Genomic DNA, 27289 nt, shown 5'->3' with positions numbered 1-27289 from the left:
CATGTCAGGTAATTTTTTATTTGTTTATATAGGTGATGATAAAGCATGTATTATCACTAGAATGGGACAGTTAAAATTTCCATAAACGATGGTGGTGTGCGAACATTGAACAATATTAGATATATTCTAGAATTGGGGAAGAACTTGTTTACCCTAGGTACTCTATAGACAAATAGTTTCTCCTACGTGTCTGATGGAGATAAGGGCATTATGAAAGTCAGCAAGGGTACATTAATTATTATTAGAGAAAAGAGGACTTCGGGTAACATCAATTAACTATTATGGAACACTATTGTAGGTGTTGTTGCATCAAATAAGTATGGTAATGATACAATTAAACTCTAGCATATGTGTTTGGGTCATCTCAATGAGCATGGGTTATGGAACTTCATAGGAGAAATCTATTGAAGGGTATTCATAGTTGCAAGATATATTTTTCCAAATATTGTGTACTTGAAAAACAGTGTCGTATTCTGATCAAGACCAGAAAGCAACAAAAAAGGGGATTTTAGATTATGTGCATTCATATGTGCGGGGACCTACCAAAGAGGTTTCCATAGGTGGTTCCAAGTGATTTTTGACTTTCACATATGATTTTTCTTGCAAGGTTTGGGTGTATTTCTTGAAAGAGAATTATGAATTCTTTACCAAATTCAAGTTGTGGAAGACAGTGGTAGATAATAAATAGGCAAAAAAAATAAGTATGTGTAGTAAGATAATGGGACAGAGTACACTAATTCAAATTTTAAGAGGTCTTGTGAATAATACAGTATTCAAAGAGATTTCTCAATTTGTAAGACACCACAACAAAATGGTATAACGGAAAGAATGAATATGTCTCGAACTGAAAGGGAAAGATGTATCTTGTTAAATGTTTGACTATTAAAAGATTTTTGGGAAGAAGTAGTTAACATAGCGAGCTATCATATCAACAAGTCAACACAAGCTTCATTGGAGAGGAAGGTTGCAGAGGAGGTATGGACAAGTAATATTATTGATCTTAAAAACTTAAGGATTTTTGGGTGTTCAATTTATGTGCATATATCTAATGAAGATCAATCAAAACTTGATCCAAAGTCGAAGAAGTGTGTCTTTATCAATTACTCAAAAGGTGTGAAGGGGTTCAAGTTATTGGATTCGATTAAAAAGAATATGGTAATCAACAAAGATGTTGTTTTTCATGAGCAGTTAATGTTGAAGTAGTTAGTTGCAACAAATGTGCAAGCATCTGAAGAAGAAACTTCCAGCAAACAAGTGGTTGAGGTGGATGTTTATTTGTCACTAATGAACAATATGCAGGTAGTGTTTGAACCACAAGAACCAGACGGTATACTAAAATTGACCACTGACCTAAAAATTCAGGTGGAGTATAATATTATATTCTTTTACGTGACAAATAGCACTTTCCAACCAAGCCGCCAGAAAGATGTAGAAATGAAGACTTGAAAACATATGCACTTCTTACTAGTTCTGGAGACCCTCCCACCATTGGAGAAGTTATATTTATCTAGTAGAAAGATAAGTCGATGGGTGAAATTTTGGATGAGATGGAGTCCTTGAATAACAATCAAACATGGGATCTTGCTCAACTTCCTAAGGGGATAATGGTCATTGGTTATAAGTGAGTGTTCAAGAGAAAATCAACTGTAACAGAAAAAAATTGGAAAAGTTTAAGACTAGTCTTGTAGCAACAGGGTACTCATAGTATAAGGGAATTGACTAGGTTGAGATTTTTTACTCCGGTCATCAAACATACTTCTATCAAGTTCGTTTTAGCTTTGGTAACCAGTCAAGACATGCATTTAAAGCAAATGGATGTGAAGACAACATTCCTTCATGATAATCTAGATGAACAAATTTACATTGAGCGTTTACTGGGGTTCAGTGACACTGAGCATGGCATGCTAGTTTTTAAATTGTAGAGGTTTTTGTATGGTTTAAAGTAGTCTCCAAGATAATGGTACAAGCGCTTTGATTCATGCATGTTTCAGATTTGCTACAAAAGTGTGAATATGACTGTTGTATTTATGTTTGGAGTTTTGATGATGGCTCTTCTTGTTACCGTATGTTCCTGATATGTTGATTGATTTTAATTATTTATATGATGTAAATGAATTAAAAATCATGTTGCGAAAGGAGCTTGACATGAAAGACTTAGGTGCTGCTAAGAATATTCTTGGTATGGAAATTCACAGGGATGGGAATGCTAGAAAGTTATGGCTCTCGGAAAAAAATTGAAGTTAAAAAGGTGCTATAAAATTTGACATGAGTAATTTAAAGGTTGTAAGTACTCCATTGACGAATTACTTTAAGCTCTCATTGGATCAGTGTCCAAAGACACATGCAGAAGTTGAGTATATGTTAAAAGTTCCTTATGCACGTGCAATTGGTTGTTTAATATATGATATGGTCTGCACTATATTAGATTTGGCACAAATTGTAAGTCAAGTTTGTAAGTTTATGTTCAAATTAAAAAAAACGTGATTGGGAAGCAGTTAAGTGGATTTTTATGTAGTTGAAGGGTACAACAGGTGGTATCATGTTTAGCAGTGAACAGAGTGATATTTCAGTTGAAGGATATGTTGATGCAAAATATGTTGGTGATATAGATGATAGGAGTTCTATAACAGGATATGTCTTTACTTTAGCAATAGGACCTATTTATTGGAAATCATTGGTTCAATCCTGGTGGTCGTGGCGACAACTAAAGTAAAGTACATGGCGGAGTTTTGTTGTATTGTGATAATCTGAATGTCATTATTTGGAAAAAAAGCAGGTGTATCATGCCAAGACCAAACATATTGATGTGATGTTTCACAAGATCTAAGAATTACTTGCATCTAGATATATACTCCTCTGTAACAAATTATAAGCAAATTTTGCTTTTTAGGTTCATTGAATAATTGATGTATCTGGTTTATATATAGACTAGATACATTAATTATTCAATGAACTTAAAAAGTAAAGTTTGCTTATAATTTGTTGAGGAGGGAGTATTACTTAAAAATGTTTATACTTCAGGGATTGCAGTTGATATGTTGACCAAGTCAGTCATCAATGACAAGTTCAGACGTTAATTGGACTTGTTACGTGTCTTTCCAATTTCTAAGATGTGATTGTCATGCGAGAAATTATTATTGAGAATAGCTCATATTGTGAAGATTACTAAAGATATTGTTTTTTTAAGCAAGGATTTGATTATAATGAGTATTAGGAATACTCAACCCCAAATACAAAAGCCGAGAAAGAACTTAGAAAGAGGAGAAATTACAAACCAAATGAAACTTAGGCTAAATTCAACAAAGGAGATTTGTAAAATTCATAAAAATTTCATTTGGATCTAGTAATATCACCTATAAAGGACCACTTCCACACTAAGACTTTGATATTCCTAACGACTTCCAAAATATTGCTTTTGTCGTTCTTAAACAGAACCCCATTCCCCTAATTCCAAAGACACCAACAAACATCCATCCAAATTATTCCTCTGTTTCCTTTTTTTAACCTTCTTCTTCTTGAAGAAACGGAACCAGTACTGAAAACTCAAGCTTCCATACTCGTCGTTACGATAAATAATACCAATCCAATCTGCAATCTCTTTCCAAACTTGCTTAGTGAAAAAACAGGAACCTAACAGATACTCTAAAGTTTATGTTTCTACTCCACAAAACACGTAGTTTAACCCCTGAGTTGAGATCCATACCTCTGCAAAATAACTGGTCCCTCGTAGCAATATGATTCCAAAAAAATCGCCAACCAAACACTTTGATTCTGGAAGGGATGTTTAAATTCCACAGCACCCCAAAGGCCTTATCGCTAACAGACCCAGTCCCTCGCCTGACATATAATTGATTAATAAGTCATATCCAGACTTAGTCGAATAACCATTATCGGGATCAGGATATCAAAACACTGAATCCTCTACCTCTTTCTCTACTGATACCTCAGACGGGACGGTATGCAACTGCTCCTCTTCCCTCACTCTGGATACTGACACGTCAAAACTGGCTACACGTAAGCCGAAACCGCCCCATTCCCAACCACCTGCAGTTTTAAGCCCCATCTCTGCCACCACTTTCTTCTTGAAAGCAGACGCTTCAAAAAGAAACCGAAAAGAGTCTTTAAGAGGCCCTATACCAATCCAATTTGCTTTCCAAAAAGTAATGTCCAAGCCATTCCCTATAGAAAACCTGCAGCTGCTGGAAAAAACTTCCACATGATGCCTCTCATCCAAGGAACATAAGTCTTTCCACCAAGAAGAATTAGAAAGAGATCCATTAATATTGTAATCTGACTAAACAGAAATGTTCAAATTCCCATATCTTGCCTTCAAAATGTTAACCCATAGAGAATCCTCCCCCATCAATATTCTCCATTTCCATTTCGTCAACAAAGCCACATTGAATTCGTCAATCCATTTCAAACCTAAACCTCCTCGCTCTAGCGGCTGACAAATTGAATTCCACCTTATCCAATGAATCCTCCTCCTATCCTCCGTACCTCTCCATAAAAATGTGTTTTGAATCCTTATAATTTCTTTACAAATTGCAACTAAAGCTCTAAAAAATGAATGAAAAACCGACAAACTACATAAGACATGTTTAAGTAAAGTAATTCTACCTCCTAAATTAAGAGATCTACCTGTCCAACTAGACAAGAGAGCTTTCAATTTAGAAATCAGCTGGCTCCACGCGGATATACGCCTTGGATTAGACCCAATCAAAATGCCAAGAAAGGAGAACTCTTTCTCTTTGATCCTACAGGACAAAAAATTTGTTGCAACAAGAAGAAAGTGAGGACTCGGATTTATACCGATGAGCTTGCTCTTCTGAAAATTAACATCTAAACCCGAAACAATTTCAAACCCTCTAAGAATGGATTTGAGGGACCAAACATGCTTCCAAGTTCCCTCCCCTACTAGTAACGTATCAGCGGCGAATTGAAGATTTTCCACTGAGCACCTCTTTTTCACATTGAAACCAGAAAATTCATCAATCTCAATAGTTTTACCAACCAGCCCCGCTAGTGCTTCAGCAACGATAACAATAGAAAAAGGCGAAAGCGGATCACCTTGCCTTAAGCCTCTTTCAACTCTGAATTCCTTGGTCGGACTTCCGTTAACCAAAACAGACACGTTACTAGTGAACACCGTGGCCTCCATCCATTTCATCCAAACTTCACTAAAGATGATGTTGAGTATGACTTATATTGTAGAGATTATTATGGATAGGTAATTGAAAGGTGCAGAAGCTTGAGGAGTATTATCATAAATTGAACACTAATATTATATATTGTTTGTAACATTATAAGTTTATAACCCTAATTCAATAGACATGATTAAAAGGAATTATAACTGCTCTTTTACTTTCATTTCTCTAGTGGTGGTTGTTATGACCGTTGATAAAGTTTTAATGTTGAAAAAATGAATTCTTTTTTTAGTATAATCATAAAATAAAATATGGATTGAAGGTTATAAAGAAAGTTAAAGTTATTATATCTTTAAATGATATCGTTTCAAATAGTTTCGCAATATGCTTAGAAGTTAAACTTATTATATCTTTAAATAACAGAGTTTCAAATTGTTTTACAATATGTTAATTAAGTCAGATGAATGTAAACTATTAATATAAAGTTTATTCTTTGATAATAATATTTATTTATATTATAAACTAATATAAATAAATTATTAGAATTATTAAATCAACTTTTTACTAAAAAATAATAATTTTGCAATCATTAAAATGCTTATTTATATGTATACCAAAAATAAAGTTTATTAATAATTAAATTAAATGGACCAAAATGTACCATAATATTTATAATAAGATTAAATGGACCAAAATGTACTATATTGTTTATAATAAAATTAAAAATGGACCAAAATGTACTATATTGCTTACTTCATATGAGAGGAAAACGTAGATTTGAATATAAGAGTGGGTGGAAGGTTCATTTTAGTTTCTTAGCAAACTCAACTATGAGTAGTGAATTTGAATTCAAATTTATATTTTAGTTTCTTAAGCATAAATAACTTTTATTAAATAAAAAAACAAATATGTTTGTAATACATGAAATTTTATTTTACTCAAGAGATTGTATTGTAGAGTCATTTCTTAACAAAATTATTGTATACACCTAAAAAACTCAACTTATTGGCCTACACATTTAAGTAGCAAATTTCAACAACTCTCTCTCAATGCAATTTAATGCATGAGCCAAAGAGAGAGAGACCTTTGTGAAAGTTTTCTCTACTCTCTCTAAGTTCCAAAGTCAGCTATGAAGTTATCACACACAAGTAGTTAAGAGAAATTAATCCATAGTAACTCTTAACCACTCACACTAAAATTAATCTCCATTTTTATCAACTTTTCTTAATCAACTTCAACCTCATCCTCAACCTCTCATTCTATCTAAATCTTGATATATATAGTTAGTAATAAATTTTCCATCTTCTTTTCCAACCTTATATTATGACACATCCACCACCACCTCTCTCTCTTATCTTCCCCATGTTAGTCTCTTCAATTCAATCACAATCATAGTCACAACTAACTCACTCACCTCTTTCTTCTTCTTCTTCTTCACTTTTCTCTTTAACATAGTATTACTAGTACTACTACATTACCAACACTTTGTTTGTGTTTTTGTTTGTTCTATAATTTTCTCACTTTTTCTGACCTTATGGAATCTAATAAGGAAGGTGATGAGAGAAAAAAGGAACATAAAGTTCCTTTCTTAAAGCTGTTTTCTTTTGCTGACTCCTATGATTATGTTTTGATGTTTATTGGATCTATTGGAGCATGTGTTCATGGTGCTTCTATTCCTGTTTTCTTCATCTTCTTTGGAAAGTTGATCAATGTTATTGGTTTGGCTTATCTTTTTCCTAAGGAAGCTTCTCACCAAGTTGCCAAGGTTTGAAATTTTTCATTTTTTTCATTAAAAGTTTAAATTTTTATTTATTTATTTGACATTTTTTAAAATTAGTCTATACATTAGTCCATGTATTAATTTGAAATAAATCTCTTATGGTCCTCTCATTAAATAGAGACAGATTTGTGACAAATAAAATTTAAATATTAAATGTTTCTGCCTAAAAATTTAATATGATTTCAGAAGAAAGCTGTCATCATAAAAATTTAATGTATTATTTATTTTACTAACCAAATTGAATTTAATGTTGTTTGCAATTTTGCAGTACTCATTGGATTTTGTGTATCTAAGTATAGCAATATTGTTTTCATCTTGGACAGGTATGGAAATTATTTATATATTAAAAATCAAAATAATTCTATAATTAAAATTGATATATCTGAAACTAATTTTTTTTTAATATATTGTTGAATTGATTTTAGAGGTGGCTTGTTGGATGCATACTGGAGAAAGACAAGCAGCAAAAATGAGAATGGCTTATTTAAAATCAATGTTGAATCAAGATATAAGTTTATTTGATACTGAGGCTTCAACTGGTGAAGTTATTTCTGCAATTACAAGTGATATTATTATTGTTCAAGATGCTCTATCTGAGAAGGTACAAACATGCATTAATTCTCCAATTTTTTTTTTTAAATTATGATCAATCTGAATGAATTTATATGGATTTAAAAATTGAATAAAATATCTATAAAAAAATTAAGGAGGACATTTTTAGCAATATATGGTACATGTACTTATTTATGAAGAGAAAAATAAACGGTTCATTGTATGCATTTCTGGACATATATGTTAATATCATCATAATGACACCGTTTAAACTAGTAGCATGTCATTTTCTGAAGTTTCCTGGCAATTCTCAATTTTGACTTTTTTGGTTTTTTTTTTTTTTTTCACTTTTATGATTTGTTTAAATCAGAAGTGAAACCAAACAAAGTTGTAGGAGGAAAAAAATATTGAAGATTTTAATTAAATATTAATTTTAAAAATTCAATATTAATTTTGATACATATTTTTTAATTTAAAATTTGAATTTGTAGTTTTTAATTTTAAACGTGAATTTTATTTAAAAAAAATATTCTTCAATTTTTTTTACATAAATAAACATATTTAGACGTAAATAATTTCACTATTTGCCCACAATTTTAATTCAATTTAATTTTAAAAAAATTAATACATTTAAAAATCAATTTTAACCATATCCAAACCAAACAAATTCAAAAAAAGTGACTAAATCTATGTACTATATTTAAGTATATTCAACCATATGGTTGGTTTTCATTAATTAAATCCTTTCAATTGTTGACCAAAACAAAACAAAAACAAAAGCTTGTCAATGGAAGAGTTGTTTTTTTGCAATTGAAACATTTTTAACTCTTAAAATATTTTACCACTCCTTCTTATGGATTCTTGAAGATTGTGATGTTGTGTGTGTATATTTAATGCATTTGTGAGAGCATTTATACGTTGGTTGAGATAGTTACATGAGTTACTTTATTTGCATGTAGTATTTCTTGTGCGGTTGAACTTAACTCTATGCCTTGTAAAATAACAGCAATGATATCTGTACACCACACATGACACCTACACCGTAGCTTCATACGGTTTTTCTTTTCCTATTATATTTAATAATTATTTTTCATTTTTTTCAATACAAATAAACACATGTACTGGTAGTATTCTACATGGTGTAAGCATAGGTGTAAGATTTTAGGTGTATGAATAGCAGTGCTCGTAAAATAAACTCTAGAAGGTGCAATGAATGAATAGGCATCTATGATAGTACTGTACACAACTTCGTCAACAGTCATGAACAGTCTGCACATGTTGGAAATTAACACTTGCTAGTGTTTATTTCATTCAATTCTTTTGAAATTGTTGGGGGTACGTTGGTTTTGACTTCATTTAACTATTTATTCTTATTACTATTAAAAATTACTGTTTTGTCACGGTTACTTATTTATTGAAAATAAAAAGTAAATGAAATGAAAATAAATTTTTAAATGCTTCATAGAAAATAAATAATTTATATTTTGATTATAGTAGTAAATAAATAATGGTATATTTTAATAAGTTATAAATATTAATACATAAGTCTAATATGATTGACAACTTTTTTAATTTTGCAATTAATATTGTCTAAAAAAATTGTGTATTCAATTTTAGTCATTGTATTTAATATAAAATTTTAATTTGAAATCTTTAATTTTGTATTTAGAATAAGATTCAACTTTTTCTTTATGAATTTCTTAAACAATGTACTTAGAGACATAATACTAGCAAAATAAGGATCCTTATGTAAAATTTTCATCTTACAAACTTTTTCACTATTAAAATGCTCTTGACTCATGTGGTGAAATTATAATTATGCTATTATATAATGACAATTATAATATTGTTAGAAAATATATAATGCTCTTTCTTTTTTTGTGATATATATTCGAAGTGGTAATAATTAATAGAGACTCTCTCACACAATCGTGAGAATCAGAGTTCATTCGAATTCTGGTGTTAGCGTCCAGCCTGACAATATCGGTTTTTGCGAACTAAGTTAAGATTTGCGGATTTTATAATGTTCTTTCTGTTTTCCCAAATGCTAACCATGAAGATTGAATGAAATTCACAGGTAGGAAACTTCATGCACTACATAAGCAGATTCATAGCTGGCTTTACAATTGGCTTTGTAAGAGTATGGCAGATTAGTCTAGTAACACTTTCAATTGTTCCCTTAATTGCACTTGCTGGAGGTCTTTATGCATATGTCACAATTGGCCTCATTGCAAAAGTTAGAAAAGCATATGTTAGAGCTGGTGAAATTGCTGAAGAGGTAACAAAATAACAACAATATTATCAAAATCTTACATTCTTTTTTTCATTATTCAATTATAATATTGTTGTTTTGTTTGTGTTTTAATTTGAATTTCAGGTGATAGGAAATGTTAGAACTGTACAAGCTTTTGCAGGAGAAGAAAGAGCTGTGAAATCATATAAAGCAGCTCTTATGAAAACTTATGTAAATGGTAGAAAAGCTGGTTTGGCAAAGGGTCTTGGACTTGGTTCAATGCATTGTGTTCTTTTTCTATCTTGGTCTTTGCTTGTTTGGTTCACTAGCATTGTTGTTCACAAGAATATCGCCAATGGCGGCGAGTCTTTCACTACCATGCTTAACGTCGTTATCTCCGGCCTGTAAGTCATTTTCATGTAGTTACATTCAGTCACTTTGTTTCGGTATTAGTATCATGTCTGGTATTAGTATCGTGTCTGGTTAGTTTTAGTTTTACTTTCTATATAAGTATCGTGTCTGGTTAGTTTTAGTTTTAGTATCAGTTTTTAGTTTTAGTATCAGTATCGTGTCTGGTGTCTGTGTTAGGGTTTTATAAGTTGTATATCTTTTATCAGGTCACTTGGGCAGGCAGCACCGGATATCTCAGCGTTTATCCGAGCTAAGGCTGCTGCTTATCCGATTTTTAAGATGATAGAGAGGGATACAGTGAGCAAACAAAGCTCAAAAACCGGTCGAAAATTAAACAAAGTGGAGGGACATATCCAGTTTAAGAATGTGTGTTTCAGTTATCCGTCTCGTCCGGATGTAGCTATCTTCAACAACTTCAATCTCGACATTCCTGCAGGGAAAATTATTGCACTTGTAGGAGGGAGTGGTTCTGGAAAGAGCACAGTTGTATCGTTGATCGAACGTTTTTATGAACCTCTTTCAGGTCATATACTTTTAGACAAGAATGAAATCAGAGAACTTGATCTCAAGTGGCTTAGGCAACAAATTGGACTAGTTAATCAAGAGCCTGCACTTTTTGCAACAAGCATCAAGGAGAATATTTTGTATGGGAAAGATGATGCTACTCTTGAAGAACTAAAACGCGCCGTGAAGCTTTCAGATGCTCAATCTTTCATCAACAATCTTCCGGAACGATTAGACACTCGGGTAAAGATATTCGATCTATGCACCTTTGGTGTTTGTGATAATGTTTCTGTCATTGTTATTTTAAAGAAAGGTGATACTGAATCTGTTTTATTTAGGTTGGTGAGAGAGGGATACAACTATCAGGTGGACAGAAGCAAAGGATTGCGATATCTCGTGCCATTGTGAAGAATCCGTCTATCCTTTTACTAGATGAAGCAACTAGTGCTCTTGATGCTGAGTCCGAGAAAAGTGTACAAGAGGCTCTCGATCGTGTCATGGTTGGAAGAACAACCATTGTAGTTGCACACAGGCTTTCTACCATTAGGAATGCAGATGTTATAGCTGTTGTACAAGGAGGGAAAATTGTGGAGACTGGTAACCATGAAGAACTCATGTCTAACCCAGCTAGTGTTTATTCATCTCTTGTTCAACTCCAAGGTGCATCTTCTTTGCAAGGGCTTCCCGCAGTTGGTCCTAGCTTAGGACGCCAATCAAGGTATTTATGCAATACACGTGAAAAATCATCGTATCCGTATTGTTCTTCGAACGAATAGTTAAATAAGTTATTATTCTCTTTTACATATTACTTATACTTGCAGCGTGGGCTACTCAAAAGAATTTTCGCGTGCAACAACAAGCATTGGTGGTAGTTTTCGATCGGACAAAGACTCGATTGGCCTTGTCGGTGGTGATGATGGAAGCAAGACTAAGCATGTTTCAGCAAAAAGACTATATTCTATGGTTGGTCCTGATTGGCCTTATGGAGTTTTTGGGACCTTATGTGCATTTATTGCTGGAGCACAAATGCCACTTTTTGCACTTGGAATCTCTCATGCTCTTGTTTCATATTATATGGATTGGGATACAACGCGTCACGAAGTTAAAAAAATTGCTTTCCTCTTCTGTGGAGGTGCAGTTATAACTGTCATAGTCCATGCCATTGAACATCTCTTCTTCGGTATCATGGGCGAGCGACTTACTCTTCGTGTGCGAGAAAAGATGTTTAGTGGTAATTTTGATGAACTGATTAATACTTTTTTATCACTTATTTACTTTCCTTTCAATATTCTTAGTCCAATTGATGTTTTAACATGTTAGCATATCAGAAAATATTCTATAATGCTTTGTTAAGATGAATTTGCAATATCAGTATTTTTCTTAACTACAGTTATTTCTCTGCCTGCAGCTATTTTGAAGAATGAAATCGGATGGTTTGATGAAACAGGCAACACAAGCTCTATGCTTTCATCGCGTTTAGAATCCGACGCAACTTTAATGCGAACAATAGTTGTTGATCGCTCCACGATTCTGTTACAGAATGTTGGTCTGGTTGTTGCTTCTTTTATTATTGCCTTCCTATTGAACTGGAGAATCACACTTGTTGTCTTGGCCACATATCCTTTGATAGTTAGTGGTCACATTAGTGAGGTGAGGTTTTATAAGCTTTTTCATACAGTCTTACGAGTGCTTATGAGATAAGTTTAAATAAGTCAATTCAAACAGGCCTTTAAATACTTTTCTTCGGTCATTTCAGAAACTTTTCATGAAAGGCTATGGTGGCAACTTGAGCAAAGCATATCTAAAAGCCAACATGCTTGCTGGTGAGGCCGTGAGCAACATACGCACTGTCGCCGCATTTTGCTCTGAAGAAAAGGTCCTTGATCTTTATGCTAACGAGCTCGTCGGTCCTTCCAAAAATTCATTTCGACGCGGTCAAATTGCCGGCATATTCTATGGCATTTCCCAGTTCTTCATCTTCTCATCTTATGGCCTTGCCTTATGGTATATACTTTAACTTCATTATTTCCTTAATATGTTATAAACTAATACTAGTATTGAGCATTCGCGCAACACACATGGTTGTTGAGACTTGTATACTTTTTGCAGGTATGGATCAGTTTTGATGGGAAAGGAGCTAGCTAGCTTTAAATCAGTTATGAAGTCATTTATGGTTTTAATCGTAACAGCGCTTGCTATGGGGGAAACTTTGGCACTAGCACCAGACCTTTTGAAAGGGAACCAAATGGTTGCATCAGTTTTTGAAGTAATGGATAGAAAATCAGAAATAAGAGGTGATACTGGAGAAGAGTTAAGGACAGTGGAAGGAACAATTGAGCTCAAAAGAATCAATTTCAGCTACCCTTCAAGACCAGATGTGATTATTTTCAAGGATTTCAATCTTAGAGTTCCTTCAGGAAAAAGTGTTGCTCTAGTGGGACAAAGTGGTTCTGGTAAAAGCTCCGTGATCTCTATTATACTCAGATTTTATGATCCATCTTCAGGAAAGGTGTTAATTGATGGTAAGATATTTGAACTACAAAATATTTCATTCACTCGTTATATCGCTAAATGCGAAACTGTTAATTGTATCTTCTTCTAACAATGATGAATCAAATTCTTACAGGTAAAGACATCACAAGAATAAATCTAAAATCACTTCGAAAACACATTGGTCTAGTGCAACAAGAACCGGCCCTTTTCGCCACATCAATTTACGAAAACATTCTCTATGGAAAAGAAGGCGCGTCTGATTCAGAAGTAATCGAAGCGGCCAAGCTAGCAAACGCGCATAACTTCATAAGTGGACTTCCAGAAGGTTACTCAACCAAAGTAGGTGAAAGAGGTGTTCAACTTTCCGGTGGACAAAGACAAAGAGTAGCCATTGCTAGAGCTGTTCTAAAGAATCCTGAAATCTTGCTACTTGATGAAGCTACCAGTGCACTCGACGTTGAATCGGAGCGAATCGTACAACAAGCTCTTGACAGATTAATGCAGAACAGAACAACTGTTATGGTGGCACATAGGTTGTCCACAATAAGAAATGCAGATCAAATCTCGGTTTTGCAGGACGGAAAGATTATTGAGCAAGGAACACATTCAAGTCTTATAGAGAATAAAAATGGACCGTATTATAAATTAGTCAATCTTCAACAGCAACAGCAACATCAATCCTAAAGACAACAAAAAAACATGGACCTTGAATTTTTTTATACTGTAATATGTTTTTTTTTTCCATCTCATATTTACAGAGAATGGTTTGCATTGGGGAGCTAGTGTTGGATCAGAATAATTCCATATATTATATATATGTGTGTGTTGGTAAGTATTTATAAAAATGAAAAATGGCATTTTTTATTTAGTTCTTTAATCTTATTTTATAGAAATCAATTCTAGCACTAAACTATGCAGAGTGATATATGCTATATTATCATTACTCATAAAAATGGATAATTGAATCGTTCTCTAGTTAGAGCACTGCTAATATATGACACTCTCAAATGGACTATGTGATACATTTAATCTTCTATGGAAGAATCTTATTTTGACTATATTGTGTTGTTTAGAAATATTTGAATTTTCCAAGGTTTATGAAATATGTAGAAAATACCTTGCCAGTGAAGGAGTAAACAGTTCGAACTTGGATAGATCGAGATAGACACGTTTGCAACGAAAAAACAAATAGAGTTGAATCAGATCATGATAGGCTGAAATGATATTTGTTGAATAGTAAGGGTGATTTTTGCAAGGGTCGGGAATCAGTTCAGAACATGATACGGTTGCATGAGAATTCTTTTATTCTCTCTAAATTGATCCAACATTTGATTCAGCACACCTACTCATTTAATTGACAAGAAAATAATTATATCACATGCATGTAAAATTATAACTTACAAATTGGTTTCTTTGGGATGGGGTGAAAGAAATTAATAAGATATTGTAAGTCAAGTGATCTCATATATTTGTGACTAGGTTTATGGTAAGGTTAGTAAGAAAAACTGAACCTAACAGAATTAAATCATAATAAAAATTTATTCGAAGTAAACCGAACCCTTTTAATTTATTAAGAACCGAACTGAATAAAAATTATTGGTTTGGTATATCGTTTCGAAATTCCGAACCGTTAGAAAAAAAAATTCTCAAACGGAACTATTTATCAAAGAACTGAACCGTTAAACTATTTTTCAATTTTTTAAAAAAAAAATTAATTTATTTTAAGCAATTTTTATTTTCGTTTCGGGCTCATAATGGTTTGATTCACTAACCAAACATGACAGTCGGTTATTTTAACTTCAGTTCGGTTCAGTTCTTGGATTTTCTTGAACAGCACTACTTGTGAGTTGAAAAAGGATGGGGTCTCAATGTGAGAGATTTGAGACTGATTAATTTAGGTTTGTTTAATTCTGTGGTGAAAAAATTGATTTTGAGTTAATTGATTATGTAAAATTGATTTTGAATAAAAGTGAGTTAAAGATAAAGTGATTTATGTTTGGATAAATTCTTTCAAAAGTGTACATTCCAATGTACAAATCACGTTTGCTCAAAAGCTACAAATCTTAGCTTTGAAGTAGAATCAATTCATGAAAGTATAATCAGTTTTGATTGAGATCAATCAAACACATTAAAGTCAATTCTAAATGTCTAGAATCAATTCTAAATGCCTTAAACACGAAAATCAAACATAGACTTAGCATATGTTTGGATCCACGTTTTCCATTCAATTTCGCGTCCCAAGGCAAATCTACCGTGATTTTTTAACGCTCCAAATTATAACTTTTGCTATAATCACGTTTTTTCACTGTTCCCACCGTGGAAACAAACACACACTTAGCTTTGTAGTCAAAAAAAAAATCCTTCTCTTTCCCTCTAGAGTTGGTATGGGGCTCAAACTGTATTGGTGGAATCAAGTGTCTCATCTAGCCAATTCTTTGCTGTCATCTTTTCATGTAGCTTTTGACTGGTTTTCTCTAGGTGTGGAGAAAGTTGTAGGCAATGCTCTTTTGACAGATTTCCGGCCAGATCGATGGGAGGGTGGGGTCCCGTTTCATCAGCGGTTTTATAGGTTATTAATTGTGTCAAATCGAAATTTATTCTTATATTTGAACATAGACATGTTGTTTTCAATGAAATGTTAGTTAATTCGAAACAATTGATGAATCAGATTAAGTTTAATACTACTTCACTGTGGTGATTGAAAAGTCCCAAAAACCTCCAGTTCAAGTGGACAAGCAATCTTGTCTTGTGTACCAGGAGATTCAAAACCCTAACAAGTTCAATATTGGAAGAACTAGTTTCTAAATTTTGGATTAAGGACTCTCTATTGTTTCTTATACGAGAGAAATCTTTATCACATAAATATATTTTTCAGTATTAATTAAAACTGAAACATTAACAAAGATCTGAGAAAGTGATATTCAATTCATGGGGATAATTACCCAAACAACAGTGATGTACAAATCACAGCTATGCATAACTACAGTTCCACTAAATTGCAAACGAGAAGCCTAGAACTAGGATAACAACAAGTTAACCTTCAAAACAGAATAAAAAACAACAAAAACATAAACAGAACCCTAACTAAGAAACATAAACAACACCCATAGAACTTGAAATACTGGAACCGAATCTAAGCCCTCTCGCCTCTGATTCTTCGAGCAAGTTGAATATCCTTGGGCATAATGGTAACTCTCTTAGCATGAATAGCGCAAAGGTTAGTGTCTTCAAACAAACCAACAAGGTAAGCTTCAGCAGCTTCCTGTAGAGCAGAAACAGCGCTGCTTTGGAATCGGAGATCAGTTTTGAAATCCTGGGCGATTTCCCTCACAAGCCTCTGGAATGGAAGCTTCCTTATGAGAAGCTCAGTGCTCTTCTGGTACTTCCTGATTTCTCTCAGAGCAACGGTTCCTGGCCTGAATCTGTGTGGCTTCTTCACTCCTCCGGTTGCCGGAGCTGATTTCCGAGCAGCTTTGGTGGCTAATTGTTTCCTTGGGGCTTTGCCTCCGGTGGATTTGCGTGCTGTTTGCTTGGTACGAGCCATTGTGATTGAATTGAATCGTTATCGGAAAGAAATTGAGAGTTTGTTGATTAGTTTGTGGTGAATGAAATGTGGATTTATGTGATATATAAAGGGTGGAGTTGTGGAAGGGAAGGGGAAAATGCGGGAATTGGGAAATTTTGGAATTGGAATTTGGATTGATGAAGAGGGAAGATAATGACCGTAGATGGGAGGGTTTATCAACGGTTGTTCGTCTCTCCAAGGTAAGGCACGCGGATAACATGCAATTGGCTTTTTTCTTTTGTTTTTCTGTTTAAAATAAAAAAGGCAACAGTTGCTTTAAATATTTGAAAAATATATGTTCATTGTCTTCTTCTGTGTAAAACAAAAACAAGTAGTTCAGTATTTTTCCCTTAGGGTCCGTTTGGTTCAACGGAGGGGAGGGGAGGGGAGGGATTTTAATAAAGGGGAGGGGAGGGGAGGGGAGGTGAAGGGATGTATGTTAATTAAATTTATGTTTGGTTCAAAAGAGGGGGAGGGGAGGGGAGGGAGACATTTTAATCAAATATGTGTTTGGTTCACAAGGGGAGGGGAGGGGTTTTAAAACTACTTTACCTTTTTACCCTTAAAATATTATAACACTCTTACTAAATAAAATAAAAACAAAATGATATTTCACAAAAAAAAAAAATTGTCAACTCATGAACAACATAGATAATCACAAATAAAATATTTAATATTTCAAATACTCAAAAATATATTAAAGTGTAAATAAAATATCGATAAATGCCATAAAATTATTATGTTATCAATCTTCAAATGAATCATTTTCTCTTCTTGATGATCCATCTAATCTTATAAAATATTTATAAAATTAAATTATATATAATATATAACTCATATACTACAATTATAAATCGAGTAATACAACACAACAACTTATAAAACAATTACGTTATTACAAACAAAACAAAAAAAAATTGAAAATAAACAAAATAAAACATAAAAAAAAAAACAGAATAAGACACATGAAAAAAAAAGTTGAGTCATAGTAATTAAATAATGGAGTTGCCGTTAAAAAATATGAAATTTTTTAATAAAATGACAAATTAGCATATAATATTTATTAAGGACAATTTATGATTATAATAAAAAAAATGAGGATAATTTTGTCAATATAATAAAAATAGATTTTAATATAACTCCTCTCCCTCCCCTCCCCTCCAAATCCCTCCAATTCGGAGGGAACGAAAAACTGCTCTCGGAGGGATTCAGATTATCTCCCCTCCCCTCCCCTCCCCTCGTAAAAAATTGAACCAAACACAATTGATTTAAAATATTCCCTCCCCTCCCCTCCCCTCCCCTCCAAAACCCCCCAACCAAACGGACCCTTAAAATTTACTTAAAAGTATTTCCATGTAAAAATAACTACTTAAATAAATTAAATATACGTAAGAATCAACAACTTCTAGTTTATTTAATGATAGTATCAACAACTTCTAGTTTATTTAATTTAATTTTTTGTATTTTTAATAATTTAATTTTAAATTAGAAAAATTTTGATTGGGCTCTAAAAAAGTATGGCACATAAATAAATCGGTCAAAGAAGCAATATAAGGGGACATCAGACTTTTGGGCGGGTATAACTTAATAGTTTGTGGGTCATCCGTTTTTATCCATCGCGTTTATGGGGTGAAATGTCCAACCCATTTACATATCCATTCAAAGATAATTGAATGTTTACGTGTGTCGAACCACGTGTCTCTAAAAGGGTCAAATTTTGTCACTCTCACAAAAAAGAAACTACTTCTCTATATTAATGTGGATAGTGGGTTTTCTAATTCCTTTTAGTGGGGAGAACCAGTCTCCTATCCCTACGCTTAAGTCAAACAATTGGAAGGACTAGGTTCATCGCATATTAACTAGCCTCATAAGTTTGACCTATAAATATCTCATCCATGGGGATTGAGAGATTCAGCACATTAAACTCTTTTGCAATCAACCTCGTATATAGGGTCCCCCTTGTTGTACTTTTGTAAGTACAGTTGACGTTCTCTATGGGACCTCGACAAATAACATAAATGCATCACTCACAACATAAATGCATGTTGTTATGGAAAATGTGTTATTCTAGTCAAGCTTTGTAAGAGAACGTCCTGACTCTTAAAGACAATGTTTTAAAAATCGGATCAGTCATCAAACTGGTGAGGGTATTGAGTCACTAGGTCATTGGTCGAACAACATGACTAAACTGAACAACTCGGTTGAATAAATCGATCTCAATAACAAAATTATATATTTATTAAATCGGTTAAAACAGATGACTTGGTGTCTAAAAAAATCACGACAACAACAAAATTTCAAAATATCATAATTTCACACGTTCATTTTTTAAATTCGAATTCTAAATATCATCATCACTCACAACAAAATAATACAAAATACAAATTTAAATAAACTTTAAAACAAGTCTAGTTACAAACAAGAGAAAGTTGCTTTAAATAAAGTCTAATTATATTTTTATTTTAATTTTATTAAAAAATTATCCAAACGGCATAGTTTATTCCCAGAAAAAAAATATGCATTTGACCCGCCAGTTTTTTAAAACTGTCGGTTCACCGATTTTTACCTGTCCAATAATCATAGTAGAACAATGACCTCTCTGGTTCCTGGTCCAATAATCAGAGTAGAACAATGACCTCTCTGGTTCCTGGTTCGACTGGTCTGCCCTGCCGGTTCTGTAATGGAATTAATTGTTGAAAAGTATTGAAGTTGGGGATTAATCGGTGTATTTCTATGAAGTATTATTTAATTGATGGATTGACGAAGTTGTGGAAAACTAATATTGGATTATAAATGAGAAATTTATATTGAACTAAGTGTGGTAGTCGTAGTAAATTGTAGGTGTGCTGATAATAGGTCCATTAAGGAGTTTATGAGAAAATATTATTATTTGGTTTATCGGGTTAAAGGAATAAAATAATAAAAAACTAGGTTTTGTTGGCAGAATAAGGGGTTTGGAGCTTTTGGAAAATAGACCGTGAAACAAAGTTTCAGACAAAGAGAAACAAGGGTTTTGGTGAGAGGCACAATGTTCCGGTGTAGCAAGTTTATACGAGTGGTGTTGTGGAGTCGCGAGGAAAAGGTTGGAAGTTGCGGCAAAGCTAGGAGATCGACCGGAAAATTATAGAGAAACCGTAAATCCAAAGTAAGGGTGGGGTTCAATTATAATCGGGTATGTGATAGATCGTATGTGGGATTTGGGATTATATAATTTCTGCTACTATGTATTGATTGAATCTGATAAAAAAATCCTATGCATCGATGAAACTATGTTAAGATGTTGTGCTTCTGTTGCTACTATTTGTGGTTGTTCTATCACGAATTAAATGATATACATTGTGTTGGTGTTGATTGTGTTGGGTTGTTTATGGTGTGCCTGTATCGATAAAATGCATGTTGAATAGAAACTGAAAACTGGGAACAAAGGAAGAACCAAAAAAAATTGCAGGAAGAAGATTTTGGGGCAGGGGCCACAAGACTAAGAGGTGGGCGCCCCACCCTTGGAGAAGGTTCACGGCGAGAGCCCCTTAAATAAGGATGGGCGCCCCAGCCAATGTTACTTGTGTGGTTTCTCTGTCTGCACTATTTTTCCATTATATATATATATATATATATATATATATATATATATATATATATATATAATATCTAATTAGTATGATAGCGTTAACAATGAGATTTTAAGAGTCTTGGAATTAAATGATAATAATTGTAGAGTATAATTAGCAGCTATAACTCAGTAGGAGCAAATATTAGCGGGTTTTGGTTCAAGCGGCAGAGTATAGGAAATGGTCCATTGGAATTTATGTAGCAGCAATATTGGATGCATAGTATTATTTTAGGAGCATATTACTATAGTGGCAAATGGTGTCATTTTGGTGGCAATAGGATTCAACGACTTATTTAGCAGAGTTGAAGTAGTTTAGCAGAAAATTGAATTGGTAGAGGGTGATGATTTTGATGACATTGTGGTTTTGGTAGCAGGAAATAATTCTGCATCAGGATACTAAGTTGATTAATAGCATTATAAATAAATAGCAGTAATAACAGTATATAAAAACAGTACCGATTAGCCTAATTAGTAGACTTAAGCGGTATAATTAATTGTCCGAAATTAGTTGAAAATTGTCGGAGTAGTTTGTATGTATTTAAAGATATTATTGGTGGCCTTGTTTTGTTGAAACTATGTCGAATAAGTTGATTTGTAGGTATAGTTGAATTGAGTTGTGTGTTATAAGCTGTTGTTGATAAGTTGATTGAGTTGTAGGCCTATGGCCAGTGTTGAAGCAACATTGAGTATAGGGATGGCAAGCAGACCCACACCCGCACCCGAATCCGAGTCAACGGGTGAAAATTTGAAATTATTGGGTTTGGGTTCGGGTTTGGGTGTCACCCGATATTTCAGGTACGGGTTTGAGTAGTGTGAAATCCACACCCGAAACCACACGCGCTTATATATATATATATATATATATATATATATATATATATATATATATATATATATATATATATATATATATATATATATATATATATATATATATATATATATATATATATATATAGAAAGTTGTAGGAAAATTGTAGAAAAAAACTATTTTATTTATTTTGCTGCGGGTTTGGGTGAAAAAACCCGAACCCAGCGGGTGTGGGTGTTATTTTGCCACCCGAATAGCATTTGGGTTTGGGTAGTGTGAAACTCACACCTGTCCCGACCCGTTGCCATCCCTATTTGAGTATCTCAACCTATTGGTACAGTGTTGATAAGGGCTTATGCCTTTGTGACGATGAATTATTGTTGTATGTGATTGTTGCATTCATTTACATTTGTATCTTTAAGTTGGCCTGGATTAGCAATTATTAAGTTGGAGCTATGCTCACCATGCTGGCCTGGATTGGCAAATTTAGCGACGAAGGCTTATGCCTTGATGCCTCGATAAACTGGCAATTTCTAAGTTGGGAGTTCTGCTCCACTGGTACCACATGCATGTGCATAGTTGAGTCACATCTTGAGTTTTATGTTGAAGTTGTGGTTGTTGTAAAGTTGTGATAATTTAAAGTTGTATATTATAAGTTATTATGTTGATGTGTAGGTTGATTAAAGTTGTTGTTGTTATTAAGTTGTTTGTTGGTTGTTGATATTTGTATAACCTGATCTAATATATTGTTTATCATACACCTATTTATATTGATTTGATATCTCACCTCTTTCTTTTGTTTCGCCGTTACCTTCATACTGGTAACGTGCAGGTGATTCGCAGTGATGAAGATTTAGTAGCTTCATTGAGTCCAAGTCGGTGTTGTCGCTCTGATACGTAGCACTCGGGGGATAAACTATATTTATTTCTTTTGTGATTTTAATTGTTGTTATTACTTTAGACGTTGAATTAAAACGTTGAAGTTATGCAAGCACTTGTTGTTGTCTTATTCTAAGTTGAATTGGAACATGATGTTATGAATTATATTAAGTTGAATTAGTTGATTTCGCCGCGTAGTAATAATAAATTGTTTTGTTTCCAAGAAAATTAATACAGGTAGTTTTCAGGTTCACCCAAATGTGTTGTGCCATGTATCTATGTGCTAAATGTGAATAATTGTCGTTGTTTTAAGTTGAAAATGTAACAAAGCCCTGAAATCAACCGTGATGAAGATGAAACCCTTGTAGTTTGATGAGCGGAGAATTCTCAACGATCATGAACATAAAACCCTAATTCACAAACTATGATTGATCAGAGATCTATTTGAAACAAGCTTAAGTTAAGATTAGAGCCTCAAAGCAATAGAAAAACCCCAACTTTTCAAGATCCTTGATCTTATGCCATATTATTGGTTAATGATGCCTGAATGTTAGATGTGTTAGAACAAAGTTTGATTCTACATCTTTGAAATAGTTTTGATGATAACAAACACATATTTCTAATAAGAACATATATGCTCCCTAATCGGTTATTTGTGTTTCAGAAGTTCTGAAGTAGAAAACGAAGCAGAAGGCTGCATTGAGGGAAGCTTATAAGAAGAATAAAGTCTGAGCTTTAGTCTCTCTGAATCAGGAGGCTTCATCAAGAGAGAGGTTTACAAGAATAAGAAGATCTAATCTCTGAAGGAAGGTTATAAGAACAAGAAGTTTTGATGAATTTGAAGGAAGTCTACAAGAACAAGAAGTATTTGTCACTTGATCTCTGTTCTAAGAAGATCATGTTCTGAAAGTTACTATAACAAGCTCTCCAAGATCAAAGTAGTAAGGTTGTCAATTGCTCGGGTTTTGACTGTGATTTCTCAGAAGCAGAAGTTCTGATAAAACTATGATAAGGAAAACGCTTCTTGCATCAAACGCTGACGTAATGCTCTGATACATTATCTTCTGATACTTAGTTCCGCTACAAGTCATTAAATTAAAGACCTTCTATTAACGGGTGGATCATCAAGTCTATGGAAAGAATTTTTTAAAAGAGTTTATCAGCGGTTGTTCATCTCTGGGAAGAAAGGCACGCGGATAAAGAGTTTTTTAAAAGGAGTGCCCTATTTTATTTTCAGTTTTACATAACTCAAAATACTAGTAAGAAACTCGTGCTCCCGCACAGGTAATTTATTTATATCTTGTGTAAATAACTAAAAGAAATTATAGTATTTGAAAATTTTCAAATAATAACCATATTATAATACAATAACAATTAAAATTTTGTTAATATGATAACACATGAATGAGTGTCAATGTCATAACATTTAGATTGTATCAAAAGAAAAAATAAATAAGCTGACTATTGAATTTGTCTTGCAACAGATTTTGTTGAGCCACAAAAAGTTCCTTTCTTGCTTGCTTTAGTTGTTGGTCAATCCCTCTGTAAGCTTTAATCATGCCCTTGATCACAGGTTGGAGCCTCTGAAGTTTTTTTTCATATGATATACATTGCAGAACTTGTTAAAGGCATATTCCAATTCTCCCTGACAGCCTCCATAAATCCAGTTTGTGTGGCTATTGTATTTTGACATTTGAAAATAAAAGAAATTGTCTTTTAGATAAAGATCGTTGTTGATTAAAATAAAATAAATATTGTCATGACAGTGACCTAAATAATTTATGATAGTGCCTGTAAGATTAAAAAATTACTTGTGATAGTGACCCGTAACCCAGATAGTAAGAACATAAATGCTGTCAAAGTTATCTACAATTAAACAATTTAAGATAAATCAGTACCAAGATTATAAGTATATAAAAATAGTAACAGTTTTAGATGATACCACAAAAGAAAATGGAAGCATTGTTTTACCAAGTTTGGTCTGCAAAATGTTGTAGAATGCCAAAATGGCAAGTGATTAGAAGAAAAAAAAAACACAAAACCAAAAGTTAGTGAATTAAAAAAATGAAAACTAAAATTGTAGAACAAAAAATGAACCCAAATTTCTGCGGCAACCGAGCCGCCAGGATTACCATCAGCTCTTTAAGCAAAGGAATGCTAGAACCTGCACATAAAAACCAGCCCAACACAATACAACGACATGAAAAAGTCGGTCTGATATGAGCAGTCCATGTTGCAGGATAGTAAACCAACTAATAGATTTAGTTATTTTCCCTCATTCTTTGATAGTGTACATCCGAAATAATTAATTAATTCTTTAGTCGTTAGCAGTATTGCAGCAAAACCAAAAGCTTTAAAAAAACAGGACAATGATGTATTCACTTTTTGATGATCTAGTGGACAACTTTCTATGCTATTTATATAACCAATAACTTCGCAGATTGAATATTTTACTGCTTTATTTTTAATAGAATATCAAAAGTAGATATGCTTTTGTACAAAATCCCTTAGAATCCAACTTTTGAGAAATGACCTTTACCTGTCATAAAACAGTGTTATGTGTTGTCATTACTTTAATTTATACAAAGAGAAATCAAATTTGTTACTTTAATATTCATTAGTAACAAAAAGTGCATTACTTTCATCAACAAATTAAAAAGCAATGAAATAGGTTCATCTCGTTATAATATTACAAGACATTAAAGAGGATTAACCAACAAATTCTGAGTCTTTGAGAACTTACAAAACAAATTCTTTAAGAAGTGCACCATTTAGTCTTCATATAGTTGATTTTGAAGTTAAAAGAGGAACAACCAAGCTTTGATAGATATTATTGTACCTTCTGCATACATTTCAGAACTCTCAAGTATACATTTCTCAAAATATGCCTACAATTTATTCACATAAAATAACTATAGTCACCTCAACGTATTAGACTAAGGTATTGTGCATATGTAACATCAAATTTAAAGCTAGACCTCAAAGAGCCAATAAGTAGTTGTAAAACTTGATATATGAGACAAATACAAACCTTGAAACTACAAAAACATGAAGAAAAAAATTGATTCTTATTTTAAGGAATCTATATGCTTTAAACAGAGTTGGGCATAGTCAAACCTTAAAAAACAGATGAGTTATAAGACACCAAAATATAATGATTCATCCTAAAAAATAATCACCTTGCACCCTTAACTTACAACAATCCTTCCTGCTAAATGCAATACATGCTAGAGGTGAGAGACAATCAACAACACAAACCCATGATACTTTTCTTACACAGATCCATGCTAGAGATGATACATACACTAATAATATGTATGAATAAATTTTAAAAAACAAAAGAAGAAACAAACATAGGTGTTTTTTTTACAATGATGATGAAATATTCTCTCTGCCTGTTCCATTTTTTCTCCTCTCTAATGTAAATCTTATCGAAAACTAAAAATTAGAAGGAGGATAAAAAAGAGATTGAAAAACAAAGAAAAAATGTAACAATAAAAAACCAAACCATAAACCTTATTGTTTTCCACTACAGCGAGAATCACTAAGACATATATGTCATTGTTGCAACTTTACCATCTTTCTCGTCTATTCTTCTTTGAGATTTGCAGATCTTTAATGTTCAAGAATGAAAATAATGGGTAGTAAAGGGATGTGATGCACTTACATAAATTTGCATAAGAAAGGGGAAAATCTATGGTGGAGTAAGGGGTGACAACAATGTTAGGGTTTGTTGATAAATTGAAATCAGTGGTGGCCGGAGAAAGATGCGATGACTGTTAGGGTTTAATGGAAAAGAGATAGGAGAAGAGAGAAAATGGAAGAGAGAGAAGGGAAAGATTGTGTTCGCAAAAATAAAAAAGAAAGAGAAACTAATGAAAACGGTGTTTGAAAAGGTGGGAAAAATATTTAATTTGGACTAATAAAATATTGACATGTGGTGCATTTTGCAAAAGAAGTAGAAAAGTTGAAGGATGATTTGTTAATTACTATTTTGTCCAAATGAAGAGTAATTTATTTTGGTGAAAGGGAAAATTCGGCAAAGTGGTCAATTGAATAGTAGTGAGTAGATAGTAGATATCATGTTTATCTCTTCCATGATTTTAATTTTTACATCTTTATTTTTTTCACTTTTAATTTAGTATTTGGAATCACCGTGTATTCAATATGTAAATATAATCTTTGAATTTTCAAATTCAAACCAATCTAAATGTTGTTGCATGTATTTAGATGTCATTTTAATAAAGATGCTCTAATTAGTTCAGTTTTATATTGATTTATTAAAATTAAATCAAATTGCATACTTATATTTATTACATATTTATTTTTTAATAGTATAATAAATTGTGCTAATTTATTATTTATTCATATTTAATTTATTTGTATTATTTATTTAATTTAAATTATTTTTTACTATTTCATTGGTTTCAAATCGCCTTGTTTGTGAACTAGAAGTGTGTGATGAAATATTAAATGAGATTTTGGTATGGTGGAGGAATTACTGAAGATGCGAAAAGGGGGTAAACCTGCATGGTTAACATTTTAACGCTTAAGTTAGTTATTGAGTGAGAATGAATTGAATACACGATCTAATATTTATAGGCCTGCATGTGATGTGGCATCTTGTGCAGGGGGTGTTCGATTAGATATCAACTGTGAGATGTATTATTTAGTTTGGGAACCAAAAATAGATGATTTAGTTTCACGAAGGAACCAGAAATGAAGAGAACTGGATAGCTGTTGATCTGGAACGGTGGCTCTTATCTTATTAACGGTAGTCCAGGGTGGACTTACATGGTAACGCTCAAACGCTTATGTCAGATCAAAATCAAGATGAGTATAGAGAAATTGGAGATCATATATTATGTGCATTCTCATCGAAAGCGAATTGTTTTTATATTTTGGGTTGAGTAAAGTGGGCTTGAGATGGATTGGGCCTTGGTCAATTGGGTTTTTGGTCGATACAGAACAATTGCCCCTAAGGATTTACCAAGCACTAAAGAAGTTTAGGTAAGCCTTAAGTATTATTGACCGACGTCTATGTTGTAGTTTGAGGTGATATAAAACTGAATTGCTTAGGATGAGTTTTCTGAAGAAGTAATGGGGAACATACACAATTAATGTGGTTCCATCGATGAGTGATAACATTATTGATATAGTAAGTTATTTTGAGGTGGAGACCTCATGCAGGTCGTTTCGTGATTTTCATCATCCTTCCCTGAGTAGTGATCATGTAGGACCAAAAACTATATTTATATCTGATAATTTTTGTCAGAAGGAATGTGTGGTGTCGTTTTTTTTACC

General features: G+C 32.9%; 3 protein-coding genes across 3 annotated transcripts; 1 reads left to right on the top strand and 2 right to left on the bottom strand.

Annotated features, from left to right (window-relative positions):
* Window positions 1-4294: 4294 nt before the first annotated feature.
* LOC131649789 (uncharacterized) lies at window positions 4295-5161 on the bottom strand. The gene has a single exon (XM_058919547.1). The coding sequence runs from the start codon at window positions 5159-5161 to the stop codon at window positions 4295-4297; it is 867 nt and encodes a 288-aa protein (XP_058775530.1).
* Window positions 5162-6206: 1045 nt separating this feature from the next.
* On the top strand, window positions 6207-13988 carry LOC131651785 (ABC transporter B family member 2-like). Its single transcript, XM_058921477.1, has 12 exons — window positions 6207-6912; window positions 7196-7250; window positions 7353-7528; window positions 9557-9757; window positions 9857-10116; window positions 10330-10870; window positions 10966-11345; window positions 11449-11858; window positions 12036-12277; window positions 12384-12631; window positions 12737-13149; window positions 13254-13988. The coding sequence occupies exons 1-12, from the start codon at window positions 6682-6684 to the stop codon at window positions 13802-13804; spliced, it is 3708 nt and encodes a 1235-aa protein (XP_058777460.1). The 5' UTR covers window positions 6207-6681; the 3' UTR covers window positions 13805-13988.
* A 2027-nt stretch (window positions 13989-16015) lies between these two features.
* Window positions 16016-16782, bottom strand: LOC131651784 (histone H3.2). Its single transcript, XM_058921476.1, has one exon. The coding sequence runs from the start codon at window positions 16662-16664 to the stop codon at window positions 16254-16256; it is 411 nt and encodes a 136-aa protein (XP_058777459.1). The 5' UTR covers window positions 16665-16782; the 3' UTR covers window positions 16016-16253.
* Between the last annotated feature and the right edge of the window lie 10507 nt (window positions 16783-27289).

This window comes from Vicia villosa, linkage group LG2 (assembly GCF_029867415.1).
Source record: "Vicia villosa cultivar HV-30 ecotype Madison, WI linkage group LG2, Vvil1.0, whole genome shotgun sequence".
NCBI lineage: Eukaryota > Viridiplantae > Streptophyta > Magnoliopsida > Fabales > Fabaceae > Vicia > Vicia villosa.
The sequence above is the reverse complement of the archived record's forward strand: the minus strand, read 5'-3'. Positions and strand labels throughout refer to the sequence as shown.